This window comes from Augochlora pura, chromosome 6 (assembly GCF_028453695.1).
Source record: "Augochlora pura isolate Apur16 chromosome 6, APUR_v2.2.1, whole genome shotgun sequence".
In the NCBI taxonomy this organism is placed as follows: domain Eukaryota; kingdom Metazoa; phylum Arthropoda; class Insecta; order Hymenoptera; family Halictidae; genus Augochlora; species Augochlora pura.
Window position 1 is genome coordinate 15697584 of NC_135777.1, and position 23418 is coordinate 15721001.

Sequence of the window (23418 nt, forward strand, 5' to 3'; positions counted from 1 at the left end):
CGTATAAAGTAATAACGTACGCATGTCAACTTTTTACAATGATGTTAAACCTTTACAAAATCATATTAACATAATGTGACTATATTACATCCACTTATGAAATTGGAGATTTCCAGATGTAATACAAAGAAATGTAATAATGATATTAAAAAGACTAGTATTTTCAATTTGTTTTATTGATAGGATTACCTATAATGTATGATGTATTTCTAAGATAAAACTAATTTTATTAAGATTTCTGAAAAATCGATCTAATATTATCAATACTTCTAAGAAATAATGAAATCCTAAAAAATCCTCATTTAAATACTAATTTCTGCTAAAAAAGCAACTTCTTTTTCGAAAAATATAATACAGTAGTATAATTGATAATCATATACCAGATGTTATGTATATCTCGTAAAAGTGACATATGTATATACCTATGTATTTTACTACGTAATATTATGCTGACATATTGAATGATTATTAGTTGTATTTAAGCATTTCAGTGGAAAATATTTTTAACGTTTCAAATCATTATTTATGCTGTAATAACATTTTTTAACATGAAACTGCAGAACGATGAAAATGTATCACGCAAGCGCGCTATAGACTGACATATACGCATACATCATATATATAAGCTAAAGCCATCACGTCTGGTTTGTAGACTGTTGTCGTTCTTTGATTGGTCCGTGATTTTCATTACTAATTGCTTAAGAAAGACGCAAATAACATTTTCACTAAGAAAAAAATACATTCAGATTACCTCAGGAATCGTCCCTTTCAAGGGTTTACAATTGACAACATTTTTGGGGCATCTAGTGTGTATCGTGTTCAACATCTATTTCATACACATGTATGTGTGTATGTATCTATGCATGATTATGTAGAAATGGCGTTTTCATGTAAACAGGCTTTGAAAGATTTTGGCGGTACACTATCAGCGTACATGTTCTGTTTCTTGCGTGTGTATAACGCATCCATGAAACTATGGGAAAACGTGTTCATTTGTAATTATCTCTAACATTACAAGTACATACATTCCTATTAGAGTTGTTACTGTTTAGATGTAAGGAGCTCATATTTCGAGTCGAAAGACAGATTCTCGAGAGTTCAGTGAATTATTGGATTTAATTCACCATGATATCGACTATCACCGCAAACACAGAGAGTTACGAGACAGAAAAACAAACACAGGTTGAGGATGCAGAAAGGCATCAAATACCCATAAATGATCATGTTAATAAGGAAAACAAGAATACAGGTAAGCTGCTTAAATATTATTTGAAAGTAGTATTACAACAATATTAGTATTGATATGCTTAAATTGGCTTTTTATCAGTGAATGAAGCTATAACAGTTCCAGAAGTAAATAAAGATAGAAAGAAGCTTCGTAGTGGAAGATATGTAAATACAGATATTACAAGTTTGCACAGAGTTAATGAGAATGTCACTAAAAATGTATCACCTAAACAAAAGAATCAATCTAAGAAACCTACTAAAAGAAAAAGTAATGCAGCTGAAGAATTAGAAGCCAAGACTCCTATGCTGGAACAAAAAGAAGAAATGTTAGGAAATTGTGCTAAGCTTGAAAATGACTTGAATTATGAACAAGTAGACTCGAGCGATGATCTTGAAAGCAATACTCTTAAGAAGACTAAGACGGAGGAATGCAATATAAATGTGGATGAATCAAAACCATTGCTTCAGAAACCCCCGAATATTCATCAAAAGTGTGAATATTGTTGTCAAAACCTGAACAATCCTGATTTAAAGATATATCCAGGACATCCCAATGGAGCAGTAGATGAACTTATCGGGCTAACAGATCCCAAGTTATCTTTATTTACAGGAGAAGAAGCCACAGTTTATGAAGGTGACGAAAGACCACAGAATAAGTTAACTGACTTTTGGTAAGTTATTTTATGGTAGATACAATAACGAAATACATTTCCCTTGTTTTTGCTTTTTAATTGCTATTGAAATTGTATTACATGTTAAAAGATCATTATTTAACTTTTTGTTTATAGTGTATATGATAAGAATGGACATTTGTGTGCTTTTGACACCGGCCTGATTGAGAAAAATGTAATACTTTATTTTTCTGGTTTTATGAAACCTATTTATGAGGAAAATGCATGTCCAGAGGGTGGTGTGCCTACTAAAGATATGGGACCAATAAATGAGTGGTGGGTGTCAGGTTTTGATGGTGGAGAACTAGCTCTTGTAGGATTTACAACAGCATTTGCTGAATATATACTGATGCAACCTGCTGAAGCTTATGCACCATTCATGGATTCAGTGAAAGAAAAAATTTATATGAGTAAAATAGTTATAGAATTCTTATTGGATGAGATTAATCCTTCTTATGAAGATTTATTGAATAAATTACAGGTGAGTCTAAAAATATGATGTATACTGTGTGCAAGGAATGTTGGACTTTTCTTAATTTTTTTGTTTTTTTTTTTTTAGACTATAGTCCCTCCAAAGGGATTGTCTAGATTTACAGAAGATTCTTTATTAAGATATGCTCAGTTTATCTGTGATCAAGTCATTTCCTTCGATGCATCAGCAAGACCTGAGGATCCCCTATTAATTACGAATCCATGTATGCGAGCATTAGTAACACTTGCGGGTGTAACATTAAATAAACGAATTGCGTTGCGTAGAATACAACCAAGAGATCAAAAGAAAAAAATTGGATGGACAAAAGCTACAACTACAAAATTAGTTAAAAATATGTTTGAAACCTTTTTCTCTGAACAATTGGCTACAAACAACGAAAAAGATGTATCTGTACGTATCTCACATTTTTACAATAAGTGAAATTCAGTGTATTAGATGTAATATTTTAAATAGGGTCCTAAAAGACATAGATGTGGAGTCTGTGAAACTTGTCAACAACCAGATTGCGGAGTTTGTTCTGCTTGTAAGGATATGATTAAGTTTGGTGGGTCTGGGAAGAGCAAACAAGCTTGTAATAAAAGAAGATGTCCGAACATGGCCATTCAAGTAATGAACTTTAATAAAAGTCTATGAATATTCATACACATAAAGTAAACGCGTGTTATAGCTTTATTTATTTTTCAGGAAGCTGATGATTCAGACCAAGAAGATGACGAGGTCAACGATGCACTTATGGAAAATACAAAGATTACACAGAAAATGATTCTAAAAGAATTCAAACATGTTGAAAAAGAAATCACGTGGGTGGGAGAACAGATTATTGACGATGGACGAAGAACATTTTATAAGTCAGTTATGGTTGTTGATGAAGAGATAAAAATAAATGACTTTGTATTGATTGAATCGAATGATCCTACTGTACCACTGCAAATAGCTAAAGTCATGTATATGTGGGAGGACAAAAGTGGGGCAAAATTATGCCATGCGAATTGGTTTAGAAGAGGTAGTGACACTGTACTTGGTGAAACATCGGACCCATTAGAAGTATTTTTGCTTGATGAATGCGATAATGTTCCATTTACTTCTGTAAAATCTAAGGCAACTGTCATTTATAAAGCTAGTTCACAGAATTGGCATGAATTAGGTAAGTACCTCATTTATTACTAAAGAATTCATCACATTAATTACTAAACATTGGTGTCATTTTTAGGAAACGCAGATTTATTACCAGAAGATGAAATACAAAATAAAGATGGAAGAACATTTTTCTATCAAAAGCGATATACGCCTGAAACAGCTCGTTTTGAAGATCCTCCTCCTGATCCAGTCTGCCAACGAAAAGAAATTAGTCACCGATTTTGTCCTGCTTGTGTACGATTCACAACATTGCAATGTTATTATACGCCAAAGGTAAATAAAATAAGAGCATAACTTTTTTCCGTCTATGTATCTAATTCTTAGTATAAAATCAATACTTGTTTGTTCAGGTCTTTGACAAAGAAGAAGAAAAGAGTAGCAAAGAAGTCACGTACAGCGTTGTAAAATACAAAGGGGAGGAATTTCGAGTTGGTTCTGCTGTATTCATTTCACCTGCAGCTTTGAAATACAAATATACGTCTACATATCACATTAGTTCGAAGATAAAGAAAGGGAAGGTTGATGAGGATATGTATCCAGAATACTATAGAAAATCTTCTGATCACGTGAAAGGTTCAAATTACGATACGCCCGAACCCTTTCACATTGGTTACATTAACTCGATTTATGCAACAACCAATAATAAATTAGTTGCTTCGTCCGATATATGGATTAAAGTAAACAAGATGTATCGACCAGAAAACACACATAAAGGACTTACACTAATGCATCAAATTGATCTTAATATGGTGTATTGGAGCGATGAAGGTAAAAGAATGATCATTTATTTTATGAAAAATCAAGGAAATAGAGAGATTAATCAACTCAATTTAATTTTAACAGTTTGCAGTGTAAAGTTTTCGGACGTGGTAGGTAAATGTTATTTGGCGTGTTCAGAAAATTTGGACGAATCCGTGGAGGAATGGACCGCAGGTGGTCCAAATCGTTTCTACTTTTCTCAAGCTTATAACGCAATAGAAAGGACATTCGTTGATCCACCAAATCGTGCTTTGAATATTGGGAAACCAGGAAAGGGAAAAGGAAAATCAAAATGCAAAAATAAAACATTTGAAAACAATGATGCTAAAAAAACGATTGACAAACCAGTAAATTACTGTAGTGTGCCAAAAAAATTGAAAACATTGGATGTGTTTGCTGGTTGCGGCGGTTAGTATAAACATTAATGTGATGTATTTTATTCCATGCTTAGTTTTTACTTAAACTCTATGTTGTAGGATTATCCGAAGGACTGCGACAAGCTGGTATCGTAGATAATCGTTGGGCAATTGAGAGAGAAGAACCAGCTGCGTGTGCATATCGGCTCAACAATCCTGATACAATTGTGTTTTGCGAGGATTGCAATGTACTTTTACAGAAAGTTATGAATGTAAGTTACATGGTTGAATATGCACAGTCCGAAGAGGTGTATATATTTGTATGTATATAAAATTGTCACATGCTCTTTACAGGGTGACGTTTCTGACAATAATGGTCAACGTTTACCTCAGAAAGGAGAAGTAGAATTATTATGTGGTGGACCACCATGCCAAGGCTTCAGTGGCATGAACCGATTCAATTCACGACAATATTCGTTATTTAAAAACTCATTAGTAGTATCTTGTTTGTCTTATTGTGATTATTATAGACCAAAATATTTTATCATGGAAAATGTTAGAAATTTCGTTTCCTTTAAAAGAAGTATGGTTCTCAAATTGACATTGAGATGTCTTGTTCGAATGGGTTATCAGTGTACATTTGGTATTTTACAAGCTGGTAATTATGGCATTCCACAAACTAGAAGAAGGTATGTATAGCTAATTTATTTGAACCAAATTGTATACTTTGAGTAACATTTTAATTTTTTATTTTTATGGATTCAGACTAATAATATTAGCTGCTGCACCTGGAGAAACACTGCCAAAATATCCAGAACCAACTCATGTGTTCAGCAAACGGGCATGTCAATTAAGCGTTATTGTTGATAATAAAAAAGTATGTTGTTATAATATTTACATAGAAATCATTTTTCGAACGAATTCGTCAATGTTTTTTCTTATTTATAGTATTCATCTAATTGTGATTGGACGGAATCAGCACCATACAGGACAATTAGCGTTCGTGACGCGATGTCTGATTTACCTAATATTAGAAACGGTTGGAGTAAGGAAGAAATGGCCTATGGGGACGAGCCAACCTCTCATTTTCAAAGAAAGGTAAAAACGAATTGTTCATCAGTAATAACTTACTCTCCATATGAGCATATACTTTTAGCTCCTGAATTACCAGATTTGTAGCAAACGTACTTGATAATAGGAATTTTACTGAAATTAGCTTTTGTTTCTAGGTAAGACGTAAAGAACCAGATGCCATACTGCAGGATCATATTTGCAAAGATATGGCACCCTTAGTTGAAGCGCGAATAGCACATATTCCAATCGCAAGCGGATCCGATTGGCGAGATTTACCAAACATTACGGTACGTCTAGGTGATGGAACGTATTCTAAAAAATTGTAAGTATAATTCATCATTGTGTTTTTGAGAGTAAACGGAAGCAATGATAGATACATTAATTAAATAATTTTGTCTCATTGCAGGGAATATACCCATCACGATAAAAAAGCTGGTAAAAGTTCCACTGGAGCATTTCGTGGAGTCTGCAGCTGTTGTGCAGGCAACGCTTGTGATCCGATGGCCAGACAGTACAATACCTTAATTCCGTGGTGTTTACCTCACACTGGAAATCGTCATAATCACTGGGCAGGGTTATATGGTAGATTGGAATGGGATGGCTTCTTTGGCACGACGATTACTAATCCTGAACCTATGGGCAAACAAGGCCGCGTTTTACATCCTGAACAAACCAGGGTTGTAAGCGTAAGGGAATGCGCCAGATCACAAGGCTTCCCAGATTCTTTCCGCTTTTATGGAAACATACTTGACAAGCATCGCCAAATTGGCAATGCCGTACCGCCACCATTAGGCGCTGCACTTGGCTTCGAGATAAGAAAATGTTTAACAACCGAGAGCACCGAGCAATTAGAGAAAAAACTAAACGGTTTCAGCGACTGATAGCAATGTTAAAGTAATGTTAAAAGTATTGATATTTATGATAAACTATTGTATTGAATCTTAATGGTAGCACAATATGTTATAGATGTCTTTTTTATCTACATAAATTTACCAATACGTGTCCAGTAAAAATATGTAGATGCTTCCTTATACCATTTACGTGACCAAAAGTATTATGTGATGCACAACTATTGTGCAATGTTATCAGTAGAAAATGCAACAATTATTTTCATGCGTAACTTTTAAATTGTGGGATCAGTATTTTTAATTACGTCGGAAATATTAAATAATTATGTGCATGTCGTGTCGAAAATTGTTTTCGTGAAAGGACTCATTTATAACAATTATCACGTCGTATGTATATATTGTACCTTTTTACAGTTATGTGTTAAAAATAAAATTGTTTATCAACATAGTTTTAGAAGAGAGATAACGACAAATAAAATGATTAAATAACACAAGGAATATTTATTGTGAAATAAAGTCTTTATAACAAAATCTCATGTCTTAAACAAAATCATTTCTTTTCTACCATACATTGTTTTTTTCTTAATATTTCATGTAAGTGAGACATCTTGATTTTTTTTATCATTCTTAAATGCATTGAAAAATGCATACTGTACCCATTCACAGCTGTTCCAGGCTTAACATGAGTCGGAATTCCAACGTAGCAAGACATGCATTACATGTCTGAATAATTTAAGCAATATTTAATAAATAGTTTGTTTAATATGTGGGCAGATACCATTTTAATAGTGTTCATCAGTATATGTACTGCTTTATTAGGTGAAGGTACGAAATTACAAGAATTTTTCCCGATATTTTAATTAAGGTTATACTGTATATTTTATCGTTATTGTTTTTTAATATAATTTTCGATATTTATAGGTTTAACATGGCTAATGGTTTATCGAACAGAAAAGTATCAAAAATTAAAGGCTGAGGTGGAGAAACAAAGTAAAAAGTGTAAGTTTTTAAGTGATAACATTAATTGCAAAGTACTTTCAGGAAAACCTGACAAATTGTTTGTGCATTTAAATCATTGAATTGATTTTAGTGGAAAAAATAAAAGAGGCACATGGTGACTCATTGGATAAACAGCAAAAGAAAAAAATAGAACGAGAGGAGGAGAGATTAAAAAACAACAATAGGGACTTGTCTCTTGTGAAAATGAAATCAATGTTTGCAATTGGATTTGCATTCACAGCTCTTTTGAGCATGTTTAACAGCATCTTCGATGGCAGAGTTGTGGCAAGGTTGCCTTTTATTCCGATTAGTTGGATACAAGGTTTGTCACATAGGAACCTTCCTGGCGATGATTACACAGAATGTTCATTTATCTTCCTCTACATACTCTGCACAATGAGCATAAGACAGGTACGTTTAATTGTACGTAATATTCCTTGTTAAAACAAAATTATTTAATGGAAACATTATTTATAGAATATTCAAAAAATGCTTGGATTTGCACCATCCAGAACTGCAAGCAAACAAAGTGGAAGCATCTTCGGACCTCCACCACAGCAATTTAAATAAAATTAGTCAAATATGAAATTAATTAATAAAAATTTTATAATTACTAGTAAAATTTCGGTGAGGTGATATTCTTTGATTATATGAATGACTGTTATGCAAAAACATTTCATTACATGCACATTAAAATTAAAATATATCTACTTTATGTGTATATTGTAAATTATGAATATATTTAGTTCGTATACAATAAATATATATTTAATACTGGTATATATTCTTCCTTTAATTATTTTTACATAATACAATGTACTCATAATTTTTATAGAACACAAATAAGTATGATCTCTGCTGAACATAACAAATATATGGAGAATATAACAATAAAAGATAAAAAGAAAACATAGATTTTGTATAAAAGTCGAAAGATTAATAGGAAGAGTTAAAAATTATGTAGAATGTAGAACGACAAAATGAAAGGGAGCCTTTCTGTGTTGGTACATTAATGCAACATGTTTTTTTAGAAAATAATTATTGATTTATATATTCCATCAAGCAGCTCTTATACAACAATCAATGTTATATACAAACGTAACGATCAATCATATACAAAAAATAACCACTACCTTCAATTCGTAAAAAATATTTAATACAATAGTAGTGTATTGGTCATCCATTATCATGGAACGCACAATCAACGGATTATCGAAAATGCGCTCTATAGATTACGGAGCATTTCGCCATCAACTACTTCATTAAATTATACGTACACAGGTTTTACTAAAAATTGTTGCCTTCTTTTTATATTATTACATACCATTTAAGCCTAAAACAGTCTCTTGTTATTAGAGCTAGCGACATTTTTTATACAAAATGATACAATTATGATATTTACAATAGATCTACATATACGACTAAATGTGAGACATCTTAAGTTAATAAAAAGTTATTTAACTTGTTATTTGAACTTTTGGTGTTACAATTTTCTGTTGCATGTTACACATAATTCGTCTTAATAGCATCCTCGATCACACAGATTTGTTGTCATTAGTAGAAAGCGAGTCGATCCATCTGGCAATCTTGAAAGACAAATGCTCGTTAAATTGGAATTTTACACTTTTTAATTCGTAGCGTCACAGACGTTGAAATTATTAGTTGTCATACCAATAAGATTAAAAATCGTGACACTGCAGTCAGATTGAATTATTGTTATTTCAACATATTCGCGGCAGTGGCTACTGTCTGTATACCGTAAACGTAAAAGGAAGACGTAATCAAATTTTGTAATATCCTTTTGTTTTAAAATTGCGATATTTCTACCAAATTACAATAAAATGCGACATATCGTAGGAACCTCTCGCCGTCCAGCAGCCGATGAACCTATATTGTTTTTTTTTACAATTTCATTAAAAATTTTAAGCAGCTTAAATTAATGAAATTCTCTGCAAATGACGTTGACGAGCAAAGAAACTTGTCATGCAATGTTCAATAATATGTTACCTCCTACATAACTTAATCCAAAGAAATTAAGAATTATTAGAGTATCATTCGAATTCATGAAAATATAACTGTACAAATATTATTTGATGCATTCAAATTTCTTTGATAGCATTGCTATTAGAAAATTGCACATTATCATTGATTATCGCGTCCGACGTGTGTCTCGTTTGAACAACGTTCTTATGTCTATACGATCATTCATTCTAAAAAGTCCCTTCGCATAGAATGAATGCTTATATCACTTTACTGCGAAATTGTAGTTGATTCCTGGGTTATTTGAACACTTCTCAAAATGGCGGACAGTTTACACCAGGATGTAGATACTGACACTTATCACCGACTCGACAGTAACCGTTCTTTGAAAATTGTCTGCATACTGGCGGCTGTTTTCCACTTCCCCTCCATCCACCACCGCCACCTCTCCATCCACCTCTTCCCGGTGGTCCCCCACCACCTCTGTACCAACCAGGGCCAGGTACTCCTCTACCTCTACCATGCATTGGGCCACCGCCTCTAGGGCCTTGAAAGTTAGGCCCAGGTCCGTACATGGGACCCGGTGGGCCTTGGAAGTTGTTTGGATTCATATTGTTGAAGCCCATATCTTCCGGACCCATCATCCCATAGCCCTCTTGTTGTTGATTGTACATAGGTGGTGGTCCCATCATTCCGGGCGGTACCATCGGACCACCCTCCATACCTGGTGGAAACGCGTTAGGCAAATTTGCCATAGGGTTTATACCCATGCCGTCAGGTACGACAACTTTTCCGTCTCCCGTTCTCCATCCTCCGCCTCCTGCAGGCATTGGTCCGCCCATTTCAGGTCCTAACGGTCCCATGTGAGCAGGCCCCATCATTTGTTGAGACATTTGAGGCATTGGACCCATCGTCGTTGGAGGACCCATAGGCGCTATGACTGGCTGTTGGTTATGGGAGAACGATGGATAATGGAAGTTTGAAACTGCTGGTACTGGGGGTTGTAACTGTGGTTTCGGTTCTGGCCACGCCATGGAAGTAAAGTCCTTCTCACTTTCCTTATTTCCTGTGAGATCATCTAAAGGAATGATTTTTGGATCGCTATATACATGATGGCGTTCTTCATCAGGTTCTGCTGCAGAGTCTGGGATCCTGTAATCAAAACGACATTTGTAAATTATTATAATTTTTGGTAAACCAACAATTTCTAGAAAAAAAAGTTATTATGTGGGACTCGCATCAGAGAATACGATTCATCTATGAAACCGTTCAATGGTTCGGAGTTCCTAATTGTTTAATATAGCAAGCATATATATTTCACGCGACCAAAAAGATCAATAGTGCTCGCGTATGCCTCTTGCGAAATATATATTTAAAAATATTGTAAATAAATATTTATTGAAGACAATAATTAATATCTAGTGTGCAGTTATAAAAATCAATTCTTACATGCTCCGGTTGAAGTATAATGCTTGTAAAATGCCTTTCTCCCGAGCATATTGAATATCTTTTTCTCTGCTATCTTTTCCAGATTCTACCAAGGCTGGTGGTAGATCGATCGGAATTAAAGGTTTCCATCTCGTTCTTTCTTCCATCAAGTCTTCGGTACCTATGAATTTGTGTACATCATTAAATTTATTGTTATTAAATTCAGCACTATAATTAAAGTGTCATTAAATTCATATTCAGACTACTCACTTAATTTTCTAGCCATCTGGAATGCTTCTCTTTCGTTTTGTTTTTCCATTTGTTTCATATCGGTGAACGTTTTCGTCACGTTCACCCTCTCCGTTTCGTCCAGCTCGAAATAACGCACCGATTCCAAGTCTGTTTTCCATTTCAGTACTTTTTTGGGGCCTTTGCGTTTCTGGTGTAACAAAACGCTCCTTAGTCCATCGACATAACGAATCTCCGGATAAGACGAGGCATTTTCTTTTTTCGATGAATCAGATACGGAAGAATCTTCCGGCGAATCGGAAGTTTTCTCATCCATATCGTCTTCGGGCGTCGGTGCTGTCGGGTAATAAGCAACATTAGAAATAATGAAGTATAATAATTCCAGTACATTAATAAAATAAGATTAAAAATCTTACTGTTACTTCCAGCCTCGTCATCAACATCTGATTTGAACATTGTATTCTCTTTCTGATCATCCGTCTCCTCTTTCTCTTTTCTACCTTCGTCATCCGAATTATCTTTCTCTTTTTCCTTGTCTTCATCTGTTTCAAGAGTATCCTGATAAAACTGCAAAGAAACAATATTCTTAATAAACTCTTTTTAAATTATTCTAATAAGTTTAATCGACTATTATTACACACCTTAAAGTTAGGCTTGACAACTATAGGTGATTTTTCATCGGCACTTGGTGGTGAGGTGGGTGGAGGTGTAACATCTCGATTATCGTTACTGGCAGTCTCCTGTTTCTTGGCTTCCGTGGGACCGTCCTTTGTAATCGAGGTTCTACGTTTTCTCTTCCGCGGTTCTTTACTTTTTGTCGACGCTGTCAATGCATCCATAAACATATCGCTTTCTTGCAATATCATTGCTGGAAAAACAATTTAAACATGCCTATAGTTGAAATAAAAATAAAATGGAACACATTTATCTATTACTTCAATTATACAATTAAAAATCAACACCGCGTGATTCACTCAAACTTTAAGAAATGTAAGTGCAACTAGTAAAGTCATTAATTACTAATAAAACAGTTGAACGTTCTTGTTTAAGAAGATCTTATTCTGTTTAAAACGACAAGAAACAGTTTGCATTTACAATACTTTTAAATTCGAATGTAACACGCTGATGTTCGGAATCGTCTCGAATACGATTTAATATTCGCTTGAATCTGCAAAAAATCGTGTACATTTAAACAACAATGTTTGGTGGATGGCAATCGACGAGAACTCTGAAAAGAAAAACAGTTTTTTATTCCATCAAATGCATCCAGGACAAAATGGGAAGCCTGTAAATAACAGTAAAGATAATCATTGTTAAAAAAGATATTGGAGAGAGCGACGCTTTAAAATGCAGAAGAACGAAGACATGATGACATATCAATTTATCAAGAAAGCGAATCTTCAAAAATCAAAAGAAAGCAAGTGTCGCTGACGCGATCAAGAATGACTGCACTCAATGCCGAAGTTAAATTCGGCTATTGCGTAATTATGCACTCAGATGCGAAATCTGTCCTATTATACGATTTCCGTGACGAACAGTAAACTTTGTTGTTCGATTAGATCGTTCCATGTTTTGAACTGGACGCGAAGGAATGATATAAATAATGCGCGCGTGTTTACAATAGGGTCTGTTTGTTCAAAACTCTTGAACACGCGAGTAATAAGAACGGTAAACATCGATCCAAGAAACGTGAATCCATTCTATACAGTCCCTATCCGATTTTCTTGGCTACTGACTGTATATGGAGATCGAGATCGACTCCAAGAAGAAAAGAAGAAGCTGGATCATACCAGAATGTGTCGATACGTATATCGGTTTAACTTTACGCGATTGCTTTACTATCAATGTATTAATTGCTATGCAAATTGCAGATGTTTCTTCACGACTACGTTTTAATAACGGAAATAATGAGTTTCTTGTATAATTCAATCAATAATTGATAATATCTCCAAACTTTTATCGTGAATCTCGTTCTCCTCATCTATCTTTCGGGAAATCTGTCTCTACGTCAGTCAAAATTCAGATAGATCGTTTGAGAAAATTTCAAAAATCAATATGCGAGGACCAAATTGCTTCAATTAGCTAACTTTTTTTTACGATGTTCCTCGATAGTTCAAATGATGCGCAACAATAACGAGAACCATTATTGTACACGGAAAGTACCAAAAGCGCGTTTTATGAATAGATAATGTGTTACAAGATAATCATGTATAAGTTCTTTTTTTAACGGATTCGACAAGTGATAATAATAAACTGGGGAATAATATACGGGTTTCATTGTACGGCTCCAATTTTATTTCCATCAAGCTCTCTAGAGTTATAGTTACGTTTACTTTGCTCTAAACGCGATGCAAATCATTGAGTGTACCCTTAGCGCATTTCTTCATGTAACAATAGTAGCGTACTTGCTTTTTCAATATCACTTTTCGTGGAATATTTGATTAAAGAACCCTTTTTTTGCAATTTAATAGTGCCGTAAAATGCTAGCACAAACAGTTACAGCAAAATTACGCAAATTTTTTCGACAGTATATTGCTATAAAAACAGGTACGTTTCTTTCATTCTATTTAAGTATAGTCAAGGTTCGATTACCTCAAACGTTAAACAATTTAAGAACTCTATAGTCATCCAGACAAATACGAGTACACAGATTATAATTAGACGACGCTAAATGTGTACAAGAAATAGATTTACAAATATCAAATCTATATATTTCAGTACATAGAACTTAACAGGACTACTTCAAATCCCGCTTTCATCATACAATTAGCAAGAAATATAAAAATCAATGAAAATGAAAATAGCTCTTAGTTTCAAATAATACTATCTCAAATTGCATAGAAACGGAATAGTGTTTCTACTTCGTAAATTAAAAAAAAAATCATCTCATTTATAATACAATTAACAAAATATTAAAATGTATGCAAAATCATTCATTATCTCAACTACTGTAAAGCTTCTATTTTCTATATAAGTAATTGAAAAAACAATAATAAAACATTTGTTTGAATGATAAGTAGCTTTAACAGTAAAACTACGGGTGCGCGCGCGAAGAATTTTAGATCACGTTCGAATGCCTGTTCGAAATTCAAACGCGAAGATCAGAGACCGCATAATGATAGAATAACGTGTTCTCTCGCGCTGCGCCGCGGATGTGAATACGTTGAACGGTTAATACATCACGCGTGTAGCGTAATTTAACTGCTACGGGAAACAGAGAGACTGGGATCCCCGTACGCGATTGCCGGCGCGGACACCGTCGCAAAAACATCGGCCCCCAGCTCATTCCGCGCGGAGTGGAGCGGAAAAGTGCGTCGTTGCGCAACTCCGTCTCGTAATTCCCGTCCATCCTTCCTCTCGCGTCTAATTCGAACCGGCAATTCTCAAATCCAGTCTTTCTCGGCGGACGAAACAGCGCGAGTCCTTGAATTCAAAAAGATATTTACACGAGATTATACAGTTTCTCTCTATTGCAGCTTGTTTAAAGCAAAGAATCTTAACCGCGTACCTCTTTTTCTGTAACTGCGCTGCACAATAACTAAGGCGGATCGGTTACGGAGAATTATCATAGTACTGAGTTTTTTCATGAAAAAATAGAGCATAGATTATACTTTCTCGAAAAAATTGATGAGCTGTTCTTTTCTCTGTTTCGAAAAGTCTCTTTTCAGCTATATTCCAAGAGACAAATGAACGCGATTCTCTGCATTATTAGAATACTCGATTCTACAGAGCGGTGTTTAAAAAGTACCACTTCTAGCTGCATGAAAGTCAACCACGATTATATCGTTTCTAGTTCCCATGTCTTGCTCTCTATGCTTTCCAATAAATATTCCCTTTTTCACCCCTAATTGTAAAATCCGCGACCACTGGCAAGGAAGGTAACTTCTTCGCCGTGTCGACGTTGTCACCGGAAATAGACGATTACGTGTCGTGTAAGAAGAGGCCCGTTGATCCTAAGGGGCGGCTTGCTCGAGGTCGTCGAGTCGATACGCAGCGTCGGATTTCATGCATGTTTCAGAAGTGCTTTTCATCCACGAGAATCCATACTTGTTTCTCTCAAATTGAACTTCCTCGAAACGTCGTGCCACATATCTTTCTTTGCTCCACTCGTTTTTGTCATTTACTCATCCGAAACACACTACTTTGCTTTCTCTCTGTCTCTCTCGCTCCCCTTTTCTCTCTAATCTATCTCACACGCGCTCTCGCTCTCTCTCTCTCTCTCTCTCACGATTTCTCGCTCTCTTTCCCCCTTTCTCTCTATCTGTCTAGCAAGCTCTCATCAACATTCTTTCTCGCTTTCACAAGGATATCTCGGGACTGATGCGCCCGAAACAAATTTCAATTCTCTCTGATGAACGCACGAACGTATTCGAATGATTCTGCAAATCCGCTGTGAACTAAACAACAAATACAGATTTGAAAATAACGCTTGAAAGAATTCCTTTCCCTTGTGCGGCGCCGTTCGAAATGGTGTCATAGCGTCCAGCGCATCTTCTTAATTGCTAGTCGTATGTGATAGCATTGGGCAAGAAAATGGATACCTAAAGGGAATCTAAAATGCAATCTAAGGCCCAAGCACAGGGACAACGCTCCGCGTTGTCGTGCATTTATGAGAAAGTAATGATAATTAAAAAAGCATGCAACAATTGCCACTCATGTACTAATAATCGCGATTTACTTTCAGCGTTACATAAAAGCAGATCTGGATGAACGACACCATTTTGAGCGGGCAAACGTATAGTCTTGCACTTCCGGTTTGTGCGATTAGTCACCGAGAGGATGGAAATCTGGATGGGCCCACGGTATGAGTGTTTGCTTTGATCAAGCATTCAAGTGAGCAAGATGTATAGCAGAAACCCAAGAGTTAAATATTTCCAGATTTCTGATCAATTTATTTAAAATGCTTAATAGGGTGTACATGTACAAGGGAAGAAATATGGACAGACAAGAGTTTGGTATTGTCTCCTTACCTAGGTAGATTAGTAATATCCGGTTGGTGACTTCTATTCGGTGTATCGTTCATCGATGAACGGTACAGAAACACACACCCCGAAAATTCTATCAGATAACAACACACGGCTTTTTAATTTTATGCAAGAACAAAAATTAGAAAAAAATTCAGAACAAAATTACCAATCGAAGAAACTGCCACGACTTCTTGAATGTTGCTTAGCCGAGATAAAATCTACGTTTTAAGTAACGTAATTTTCCGTAACCACACTCCGGACACTAGATTTTATTGAAAAGTTTCCGATACGTACGATTTAGTTAATAACGAAGATTACCTGCTGAATCTTCTTAATATAGGAAATAAATCGACGCTCAAAGAGGCGATTCTAATTGTCTTCGTTCTTCTAACACGACGATTAATTATCAGGACAAGGCACGTGCGATCCATTTATGATTCACTTCCACGTGGCTCGTGCGATACAGGTTTTCATTTACCTTCTATAACCTCTAACAATTTTTAGGAATGTAATACAGACAGGGTTCTATTGTATGATAATATAAACTAATATAATTGTGGTCTGAAAGAAATTCTGCGTTAATAAAAGAAGTAAAAACTGCACGAATACCGTCAATTGTAAAATATGAATGCTTGCGCAATATATAGAAAATATATAAGTTATTATAGTTTGCTCATCTTTCTCCTGGAGCCATCCACCTGCAAACTCAATATTAAGAAGTTAGTAGTAGCACTTGTAATAGAGGAAACCGATGTTCAAAGACTATCAACTACTAAGATTGAAAACAGATTCTACAGACTTTCTACTTTTCATGATTTATAGATACAATATAATTGTTGATGTCTTAGCTATTGTGTTAATTACATTAAATATACATTGGCCATGAATCACAGTGCATACTCTATTCTTTTATATCATAAAAAATAAAAAGTTTCTATAAATATTTTCACCATAAGATGATATATTGCTAAATTACACCTGAACATTTGTTATCATTGTAACATTTTATATTAAATGAGCTTATACATATGCATATAGAGAAAAAATCGCGAAATTATTTAGTCTCAGAACATCAGTGTGAAACAAGATTTTGTGATACATTCCTTTTTCCCTAGAGAATTGAATAATTAAGAAAATATATATATGTGTAAATTGTAAAAAGAAATTTTTAAGCATAGTAATTGAAAGACTGAATGATACTTACGTTTTGGTTTTGGTGGTATCAATTTAATGCCTCCCTTCTTTTCTTCGCCTGGAGGTGTAGTTGGTGAGTCCAAAGATAACTTGGCCCGTTTATCTGTTGTTGGGATAGCTTCTCTAAGCGGGGATGGCCTCTTCAAAGCAGGTAATTTTTGTGGTATAACCTTTTTCTCAATGATAGGATTTGGTTTCTTTGCTGATCTTGGTGGCGGAGGTTTTACTTCTTCCTCTAAGCCAGTAGATCTGAATTTAGAGTTAAACGTTTTCACAGTCTTTGGCCGTGTCGTAGAATCCTGAGAATTTTTCCTACTCTCGATAGAAATAGAAATATTTTTCTTTTCCGGGATTGCAGCAACTTTCTTCGAATCAGTCTTATTTTCTTTAGAGCTGTCCCTAGAATCTGTAGACGACTTTCGTACAGCCGCATCCCCTGATTTCTCATCTTCAGACTTCTTTTTCGGTATTTTTCCTAGCTTTGAGCTCAAAGCTTGCCCCTGCACTTTCTCCAATGTAGCTTTATCTTTCTCTGCTTGGTCCTTCTTCTGCTTTTCTTTCTCTTTTTCTTTATCAGATTTACTTTTACTGGAGCTACTATGTTTACTGGATGAATGATGCCTGTCCTTGTCCTTGGAAGACTTATCCTTGGAACTAGAGCTTTTTGAACTACTACTACTAGAACTAGAACGATGACTACTGGACTTTGATGTGGAACTAGAACGATGTGAACTGGAACTCGAGGTATGTTTAGAAGAACTTTTGGAGGATGAAGAAGAACTATGATGATTTTTCTTGTCTGAACTACTAGATTTTTTCTCATCTTTTTTCGAAGAGTCCCGATTTTCTTTATTACTAGATTTACTACTTTCACTACTAACAGTGTCTTTAGAGTCTTTATTTTCTTTACTTTTAACAACATCCACATCGCCATTGTCCGTGGAATCTATTACAGTTTGTTTCACTTCACTCGAATCTTGGTCTAATTTTTCAGATGCTACAATATCCGTTTTACAGTCTTGACCACTGACTACACCATCACTGAGTTCTGTAGACTCTACTCCCTCTGTTATCTCCTTCACAGAAAGCGAGTTGTCTACATCTCCATTAATTTCTACATTTGTACTATTCGCATTTAAAACACTACTAATATTTGCAGCATCAGGCTCCACTTTTGTGAGAATCTGTTTACCTTCACGAATCGTGATTTTATACACAGGAATTGGAGATTGTGAAGATGTAGATACCACAACAAATGCTGGCTTTTTCGATTGCTGCGACGATAATTGCTGTTGAATTTGCACCTGCTGAGGTTTGCTAACAACCTGCAGTTGCAAAGGTTGCACAGTTGTCCTCTCTTGTGTTTGTTGTTGTTCTTGTACTTGAGGTTGCTGCTGAATGTGAGATACTGCAATAGATGGCGAAGAATTCGAAGTAAACTGTAGATCTTGCACATGCACTGTTGCACTTTCTGTGCCATCAGAAACTTGCTGAATACCACATTGAATGGAATACTGTTGCTGTTGTTGCTGCACTGATACAATGTTTGTTCCAAGAGTTCCAGAGTTTTGCACTGGGACAGTCATGATTTGTGCTGGCACAGAATTTGGAGCAGCTTCTCCTTTCACTATTTTCAACCATTGTTCTACCAATCGACTTGCCAATACTCTGACCCCCTGATGACTACCTTCTTTCGATAGCCCTTTGATTAACTTTGGACAATTGTTGCTTTTTAATCTTTCAATATCTACTGGACATAACAGCAGAAGTTCAAGTAATTCTTGAATGAGAGCCCAATTTTTTGCAAGAATACCATCTGTAAGCCACATGTGAATGAGATTCCAGCCCCCAGCATCCATAAATCTAAAAACACATGAGATGGTCCAAATTTTAAATTATCCTACAATACTACACAGTCTCTAAAGATTTGATAATAAAATATACTAGGTCTATAGCTTGTGGAACTCGCATCAGTGAGTACGGTCTACATGTTCAACCGTCCAATGGTTCAGAGTTCCTGTATCTTTACTTTAGCATGCATTTTATATCACATGATAATACAAATAATGAGTACCCATGTGTGTCTCCATGCAATATACAAAATAAATTCCATTTTATATAATATGTTAATTTGAAATATAATGAAATTGAAATTTATACTTACTGACTAAGTAAATCCGTGTTTGTAGTTTTTAATATTTGTATGTATATGCATTTTGAAACAAGCTTTTTCGAGAACTTTGTCATTAAATTAGCTAAACGATGAACTTCTTCTTTACTTTTAATACCTCCAGTTGGCCCCAATAAAACACTAAGACATTTTAGTAAAGAAAGTGGATCTATGCGTGGCTGAAAAATATATGAACAATCTTAAATATTTCTTTGTTTATCGGATAACTACTATTTTGAAAAAATTCTACTCCATTGATATTTCAGAAAATTGATTCATACAACGCTCCCATTCACTACTTAAGTTCACTCGGGACAACAGAAAAATTTTACATGGCATTACTGATTAAAAAGCTCATAACATTATTTTTTCAATTTAACCTCTACTAAATGGCATAAAATTTTATACAAATCTTAGATCCATAAAAAGTTATTATATAAATTAGAAATCGTATATTACGTAAGCATCGCACGAGTAAAAGTTTTGATCGTAAAGAACTAAACCATATATTGCATAGAAATGGAAACTAATTAAGAAACATTAGGATCGATTACCTTCCCCATTTCAATACTCAGATACGAGTATCATAAGTGCATGTTACATAAATCTTAGAAAAACAGACATTGCACTACCAAAATATTCGTATTATACGATCATTGAAAGTTCGCGATGCCAGAAATAGGATACGAGGTCATGTTAAGTGAAGGTTATTGATCCTACCGCTTTCCCCCACCCTTCTAGTCTTCACAAATCTATGTACATGGCGCCCTCTCTCAAAAAACTCGCGAAGCACAGGGAAAGTAAATTAATTTTAATAAATTCGACTTACCATTTTGACGTTATTCTGGACGATCTAGCGCATATCGAAGTACAAACATAGGATCATGTCGTAAATCTGTAATAAAACACAAAGATACTCGGGTTTTTTTCTTGAGAGTAAAAATAGTAACGGTAAGTTTGTCGAAGGCCGTGCGTAACGCGTTATACCGCCATATTGTCGAACAATCTCACGAACATAAAGAGATAGGTAAGAAAACCTTGTACTTCTACGGATGAAAGAAATATAAAAATATTACTTTTATAAACAAATGATTTACCTAGGCCTACAAATATACTTCCACCCGAAATTGCTCGCGATTACTAATCTTTTCAGACGCTTTTTTATCCTCATCGTCCTTTCATTATACTATTCGAAAATCGTTAATGTCGCGAATCTGAAACGGCAATTGTCGAAAAGACTTTCGTACCGAATCTTTCACCTATTTGATTTGCGCTATTATTCATTCCCTAACGAGGAAGAACTTCGAATACTAAAATTAAGCAACTGAAAGATACAAATGTGAAAACTATCGGTACGAAATGCAAGCTCCTCCAGTCAACGGTGCTCACCCGATGGTCAACTGGCAGATTCCTTCCTGCGCAATACTTCCGCGCATATCCCACCCAGAATGGTTATACAATCGACCAATCGTGCCTTGAGACCCTTTCGACGTCGACCAATAATTGCCACGACCCCACCCCATCACTTGACATCATCACCGAGCAACTTCTATTTATAGCACACCATGATCGTCCATTTGTGCTACATCAAATGTCTTTTTATACCGAATAGTAAAATTTTCTTATGTATATACTGTCACCAACACTTTTATATAATTATCTCTCGAATATTCCGTTACCACACGTGCAATTTCGAAATGTAACATATATCTAGCATGCAATTAACTAATATAGAAATTCGACAAGTCCGATAATATGTCCATGATGTTACGTCACTAATGCATTAATTATTTCACCTTTCTGTAGGCCTCTAATGATTTGCGAATCAAATCTCTTCTATTTTTATTATATCCATTATTATGGAATTTGGCTTAAGAATGTCGTAATGCGTAAAGAATAAAAGAACTGTACCACCCCCTGACAATCGCCCCAAAATTAAACGGTGTTAAAAAAGAATATAAGGCTTCGGCTTTTTTGAACGACAGAAAAGCCACTCACATTTGATTAACAATTAAATCCTTTTTATGGAAAATAAATGTTCACAGCGGTGCATAAGAAATTGTGCATTTCTTATACACGAAAACGATGTAGCCCTATGCTTCGTTGAAAATGGGCAACGCATTCGGCAAATACTATAAGAGTGTCCAGAATCCGCGAGAATCTTCCTGCCGATCTGCCATCTGCAATCAAACATTGTTTAAATTTTACTTTTATTACCTTATTGTCGATTTTCTTGTAATATCTTGTCAAACAATTCCAACATTTACTTTTAACTAGAGTAAAATTATCCTCACCTAACTACGTAGAATCTGCTGTTACGTTCGAACCGGAAACATCTTATTCTCTCGAAACGAGTCAAATGTCGATTTGTTTTACGCATACTATATTATACAATTATCTGTTAGCATTAATGTTACATGCATTATAATAAAAAGCTAAATATTTATTAATTAATTGTGTATAATTGATAAAATAAAAACAAAGTTCAACATAAAACAGTATGTCAATTATCTTCGGAATAGCTTCCGGTGTGCTGAACTTAATTTCCTCGTCAAATCAGCAACATTTATACAAACACAACACATTATGATGCAATACAGTACGTATATTCTACATGTTGTGTTTTAAACAACATACATTTTTTTCATATGAACACAAATCTTTTACTATATTTGTAAAAGTTTAGAACCTAATGACTTTCAAATATTTTCATTTGCATACTAAACTCACAATATTTTCATGTATAAATTTTTGAAATATAAATAGAAATAAATAAAAAATATAATAACGCATAATAATTGGAACTTTAAAGTGCATTGTACATTCGAAACAATTTATATTGGAATATATGTTTTCAAAAATGTACATGTGTGTATTGAGCAGTCGGCTTCCATACTTGTTTGCATGTTTGTACATGCATACATCGTATGAATAGATGTGTATTCGAATTTTGAGAAGATTTACACCACAAGAGAAATAATGTCATTAATAAATGGTTTCCAGTTAGTTGGCTCAACTTTCCGAAACAGTTTAATAAAAAGAGTAAGAATAAATAAAACAATTATCTTAAATTCATTATAACCTTGTAAAATATTTTTCTAGGTTATACCTGTAAAATCTTTACATTTTTCGTTTGTACAATTTCATGAAAGAAATGTTAAGGAAGAGCTGTCTGAAAATAGTCCTGTACCACCAACAAAAGATCGAAGTCAAATAATTCCAGTCGAAACTAGTATACAATATTTACAAAGCAGTGGTAATTTTCTTTAAATTACAAGCTATTGCATATTTTAAATGTATTTATAAAAATACTGTTTTAGCATATAAGCAAACTTACGGAGATTTTCCTGTTTGGAAGTTATATAGACGTAACTTTAAGGGCCAGTTGCCACCACAAAAAACACGAAGAACTTGTATTGTAAGTAACTGTTAAATTTAATTACAATTAACAATAGTTTTAACCTTATATTTTACATCCTTTCAGCGGAATAATGTAATTTCTACTGGTAGCCCTTGTCCAATATGCAGAGATGAGTACCTAATAATCGATTATCGTAATGTTGAGTTGTTGAAACAATTTATTTCTGAACATAGTGGAGAGATCATATCTTACACGTAAGCTTCTATTCTTATGATTTTATGAAGTATAGAACATCTATGTATGTATTTTAATGTTCTTTAATTTTTATTAAATTAGGAAAACTGGTCTGTGCCAGAATACTTACAACAAACTGTTAGTTGCTATACTTAAGGCAAAGAACTATGGACTGCTCACATTTGGTGTTCCATTTAGATATTATAGTTACAATGAGTGGAAACGATAAAAAAGAACCTTTTTTTCACATTGTATTTTGAGAGTCATAATA

At 34.6% G+C, this 23418-nt stretch overlaps 4 protein-coding genes across 10 annotated transcripts; 3 read left to right on the forward strand and 1 right to left on the reverse strand.

The window, feature by feature from the left end:
- Positions 1-911: 911 nt before the first annotated feature.
- On the forward strand, positions 912-7112 carry LOC144471756 (DNA (cytosine-5)-methyltransferase PliMCI). The gene is made up of 15 exons (XM_078184122.1): positions 912-1249; positions 1328-1898; positions 2016-2379; positions 2458-2781; positions 2845-2997; positions 3076-3535; positions 3602-3801; positions 3879-4296; positions 4372-4695; positions 4764-4915; positions 4998-5332; positions 5409-5520; positions 5592-5741; positions 5873-6039; positions 6124-7112. The coding sequence occupies exons 1-15, from the start codon at positions 1126-1128 to the stop codon at positions 6596-6598; spliced, it is 4329 nt and encodes a 1442-aa protein (XP_078040248.1). The 5' UTR covers positions 912-1125; the 3' UTR covers positions 6599-7112.
- Positions 7113-7221: 109 nt separating this feature from the next.
- Positions 7222-8344, forward strand: LOC144471758 (calcium load-activated calcium channel). The gene is made up of 4 exons (XM_078184130.1): positions 7222-7390; positions 7487-7564; positions 7656-7975; positions 8042-8344. Exons 1-4 carry the CDS (start codon positions 7330-7332, stop codon positions 8132-8134), a joined length of 552 nt encoding a protein of 183 aa, XP_078040256.1. The 5' UTR covers positions 7222-7329; the 3' UTR covers positions 8135-8344.
- A 99-nt stretch (positions 8345-8443) lies between these two features.
- Pnuts (Phosphatase 1 nuclear targeting subunit) lies at positions 8444-21916 on the reverse strand. 7 transcript variants are annotated; one of them, XM_078184124.1, is made up of 10 exons: positions 21847-21916; positions 21551-21732; positions 20382-20447; positions 19547-19731; positions 17393-19245; positions 11863-12089; positions 11638-11788; positions 11243-11557; positions 10994-11153; positions 8444-10696 (listed from the first exon to the last, which is right to left on the reverse strand). In XM_078184124.1, the coding sequence occupies exons 3-10, from the start codon at positions 20382-20384 to the stop codon at positions 9859-9861; spliced, it is 3732 nt and encodes a 1243-aa protein (XP_078040250.1). In that variant the 5' UTR covers positions 20385-20447; positions 21551-21732; positions 21847-21916; the 3' UTR covers positions 8444-9858. The 7 variants fall into 7 exon arrangements, 6 of the variants coding, with proteins under 6 accessions (XP_078040250.1, XP_078040251.1, XP_078040254.1 ...); XM_078184125.1 differs by having other exon boundaries at positions 21820-21847; XR_013494334.1 differs by lacking the exons at positions 20382-20447; positions 21551-21732; positions 21847-21916 and adding an exon at positions 20107-20274 and having other exon boundaries at positions 8444-9150; positions 9236-10696.
- A 509-nt stretch (positions 21917-22425) lies between these two features.
- Mrps18b (mitochondrial ribosomal protein S18B) lies at positions 22426-23391 on the forward strand. The gene is made up of 5 exons (XM_078183712.1): positions 22426-22594; positions 22655-22808; positions 22873-22970; positions 23037-23167; positions 23250-23391. Exons 1-5 carry the CDS (start codon positions 22532-22534, stop codon positions 23374-23376), a joined length of 573 nt encoding a protein of 190 aa, XP_078039838.1. The 5' UTR covers positions 22426-22531; the 3' UTR covers positions 23377-23391.
- The last annotated feature ends 27 nt before the right edge of the window (positions 23392-23418 follow it).

Coding starts and splice junctions, on each gene's coding strand:
- LOC144471758 (XM_078184130.1), top strand. CDS start 7,330: ATGTGGGCAGATACCATTTTAATAGTGTTCATCAGTATATGTACTGCT. Junction 7,391..7,486: donor TACTGCTTTATTAGGTGAAG/GTACGAAATTAC, acceptor CGATATTTATAG/GTTTAACATGGCTAATGGTT. Junction 7,976..8,041: donor GCACAATGAGCATAAGACAG/GTACGTTTAATT, acceptor CATTATTTATAG/AATATTCAAAAAATGCTTGG.
- Pnuts (XM_078184123.1), bottom strand. Junction 11,789..11,862: donor TTGTCAAGCCTAACTTTAAG/GTGTGTAATAAT, acceptor GTTTCTTTGCAG/TTTTATCAGGATACTCTTGA. Junction 11,154..11,242: donor CCAGATGGCTAGAAAATTAA/GTGAGTAGTCTG, acceptor ACAAATTCATAG/GTACCGAAGACTTGATGGAA.
- Mrps18b (XM_078183712.1), top strand. CDS start 22,532: ATGTCATTAATAAATGGTTTCCAGTTAGTTGGCTCAACTTTCCGAAAC. Junction 22,595..22,654: donor GAAACAGTTTAATAAAAAGA/GTAAGAATAAAT, acceptor ATATTTTTCTAG/GTTATACCTGTAAAATCTTT. Junction 23,168..23,249: donor GGAGAGATCATATCTTACAC/GTAAGCTTCTAT, acceptor TTATTAAATTAG/GAAAACTGGTCTGTGCCAGA.
- LOC144471756 (XM_078184122.1), top strand. CDS start 1,126: ATGATATCGACTATCACCGCAAACACAGAGAGTTACGAGACAGAAAAA. Junction 2,998..3,075: donor GTCCGAACATGGCCATTCAA/GTAATGAACTTT, acceptor TTTATTTTTCAG/GAAGCTGATGATTCAGACCA. Junction 5,333..5,408: donor ATTCCACAAACTAGAAGAAG/GTATGTATAGCT, acceptor TTATGGATTCAG/ACTAATAATATTAGCTGCTG.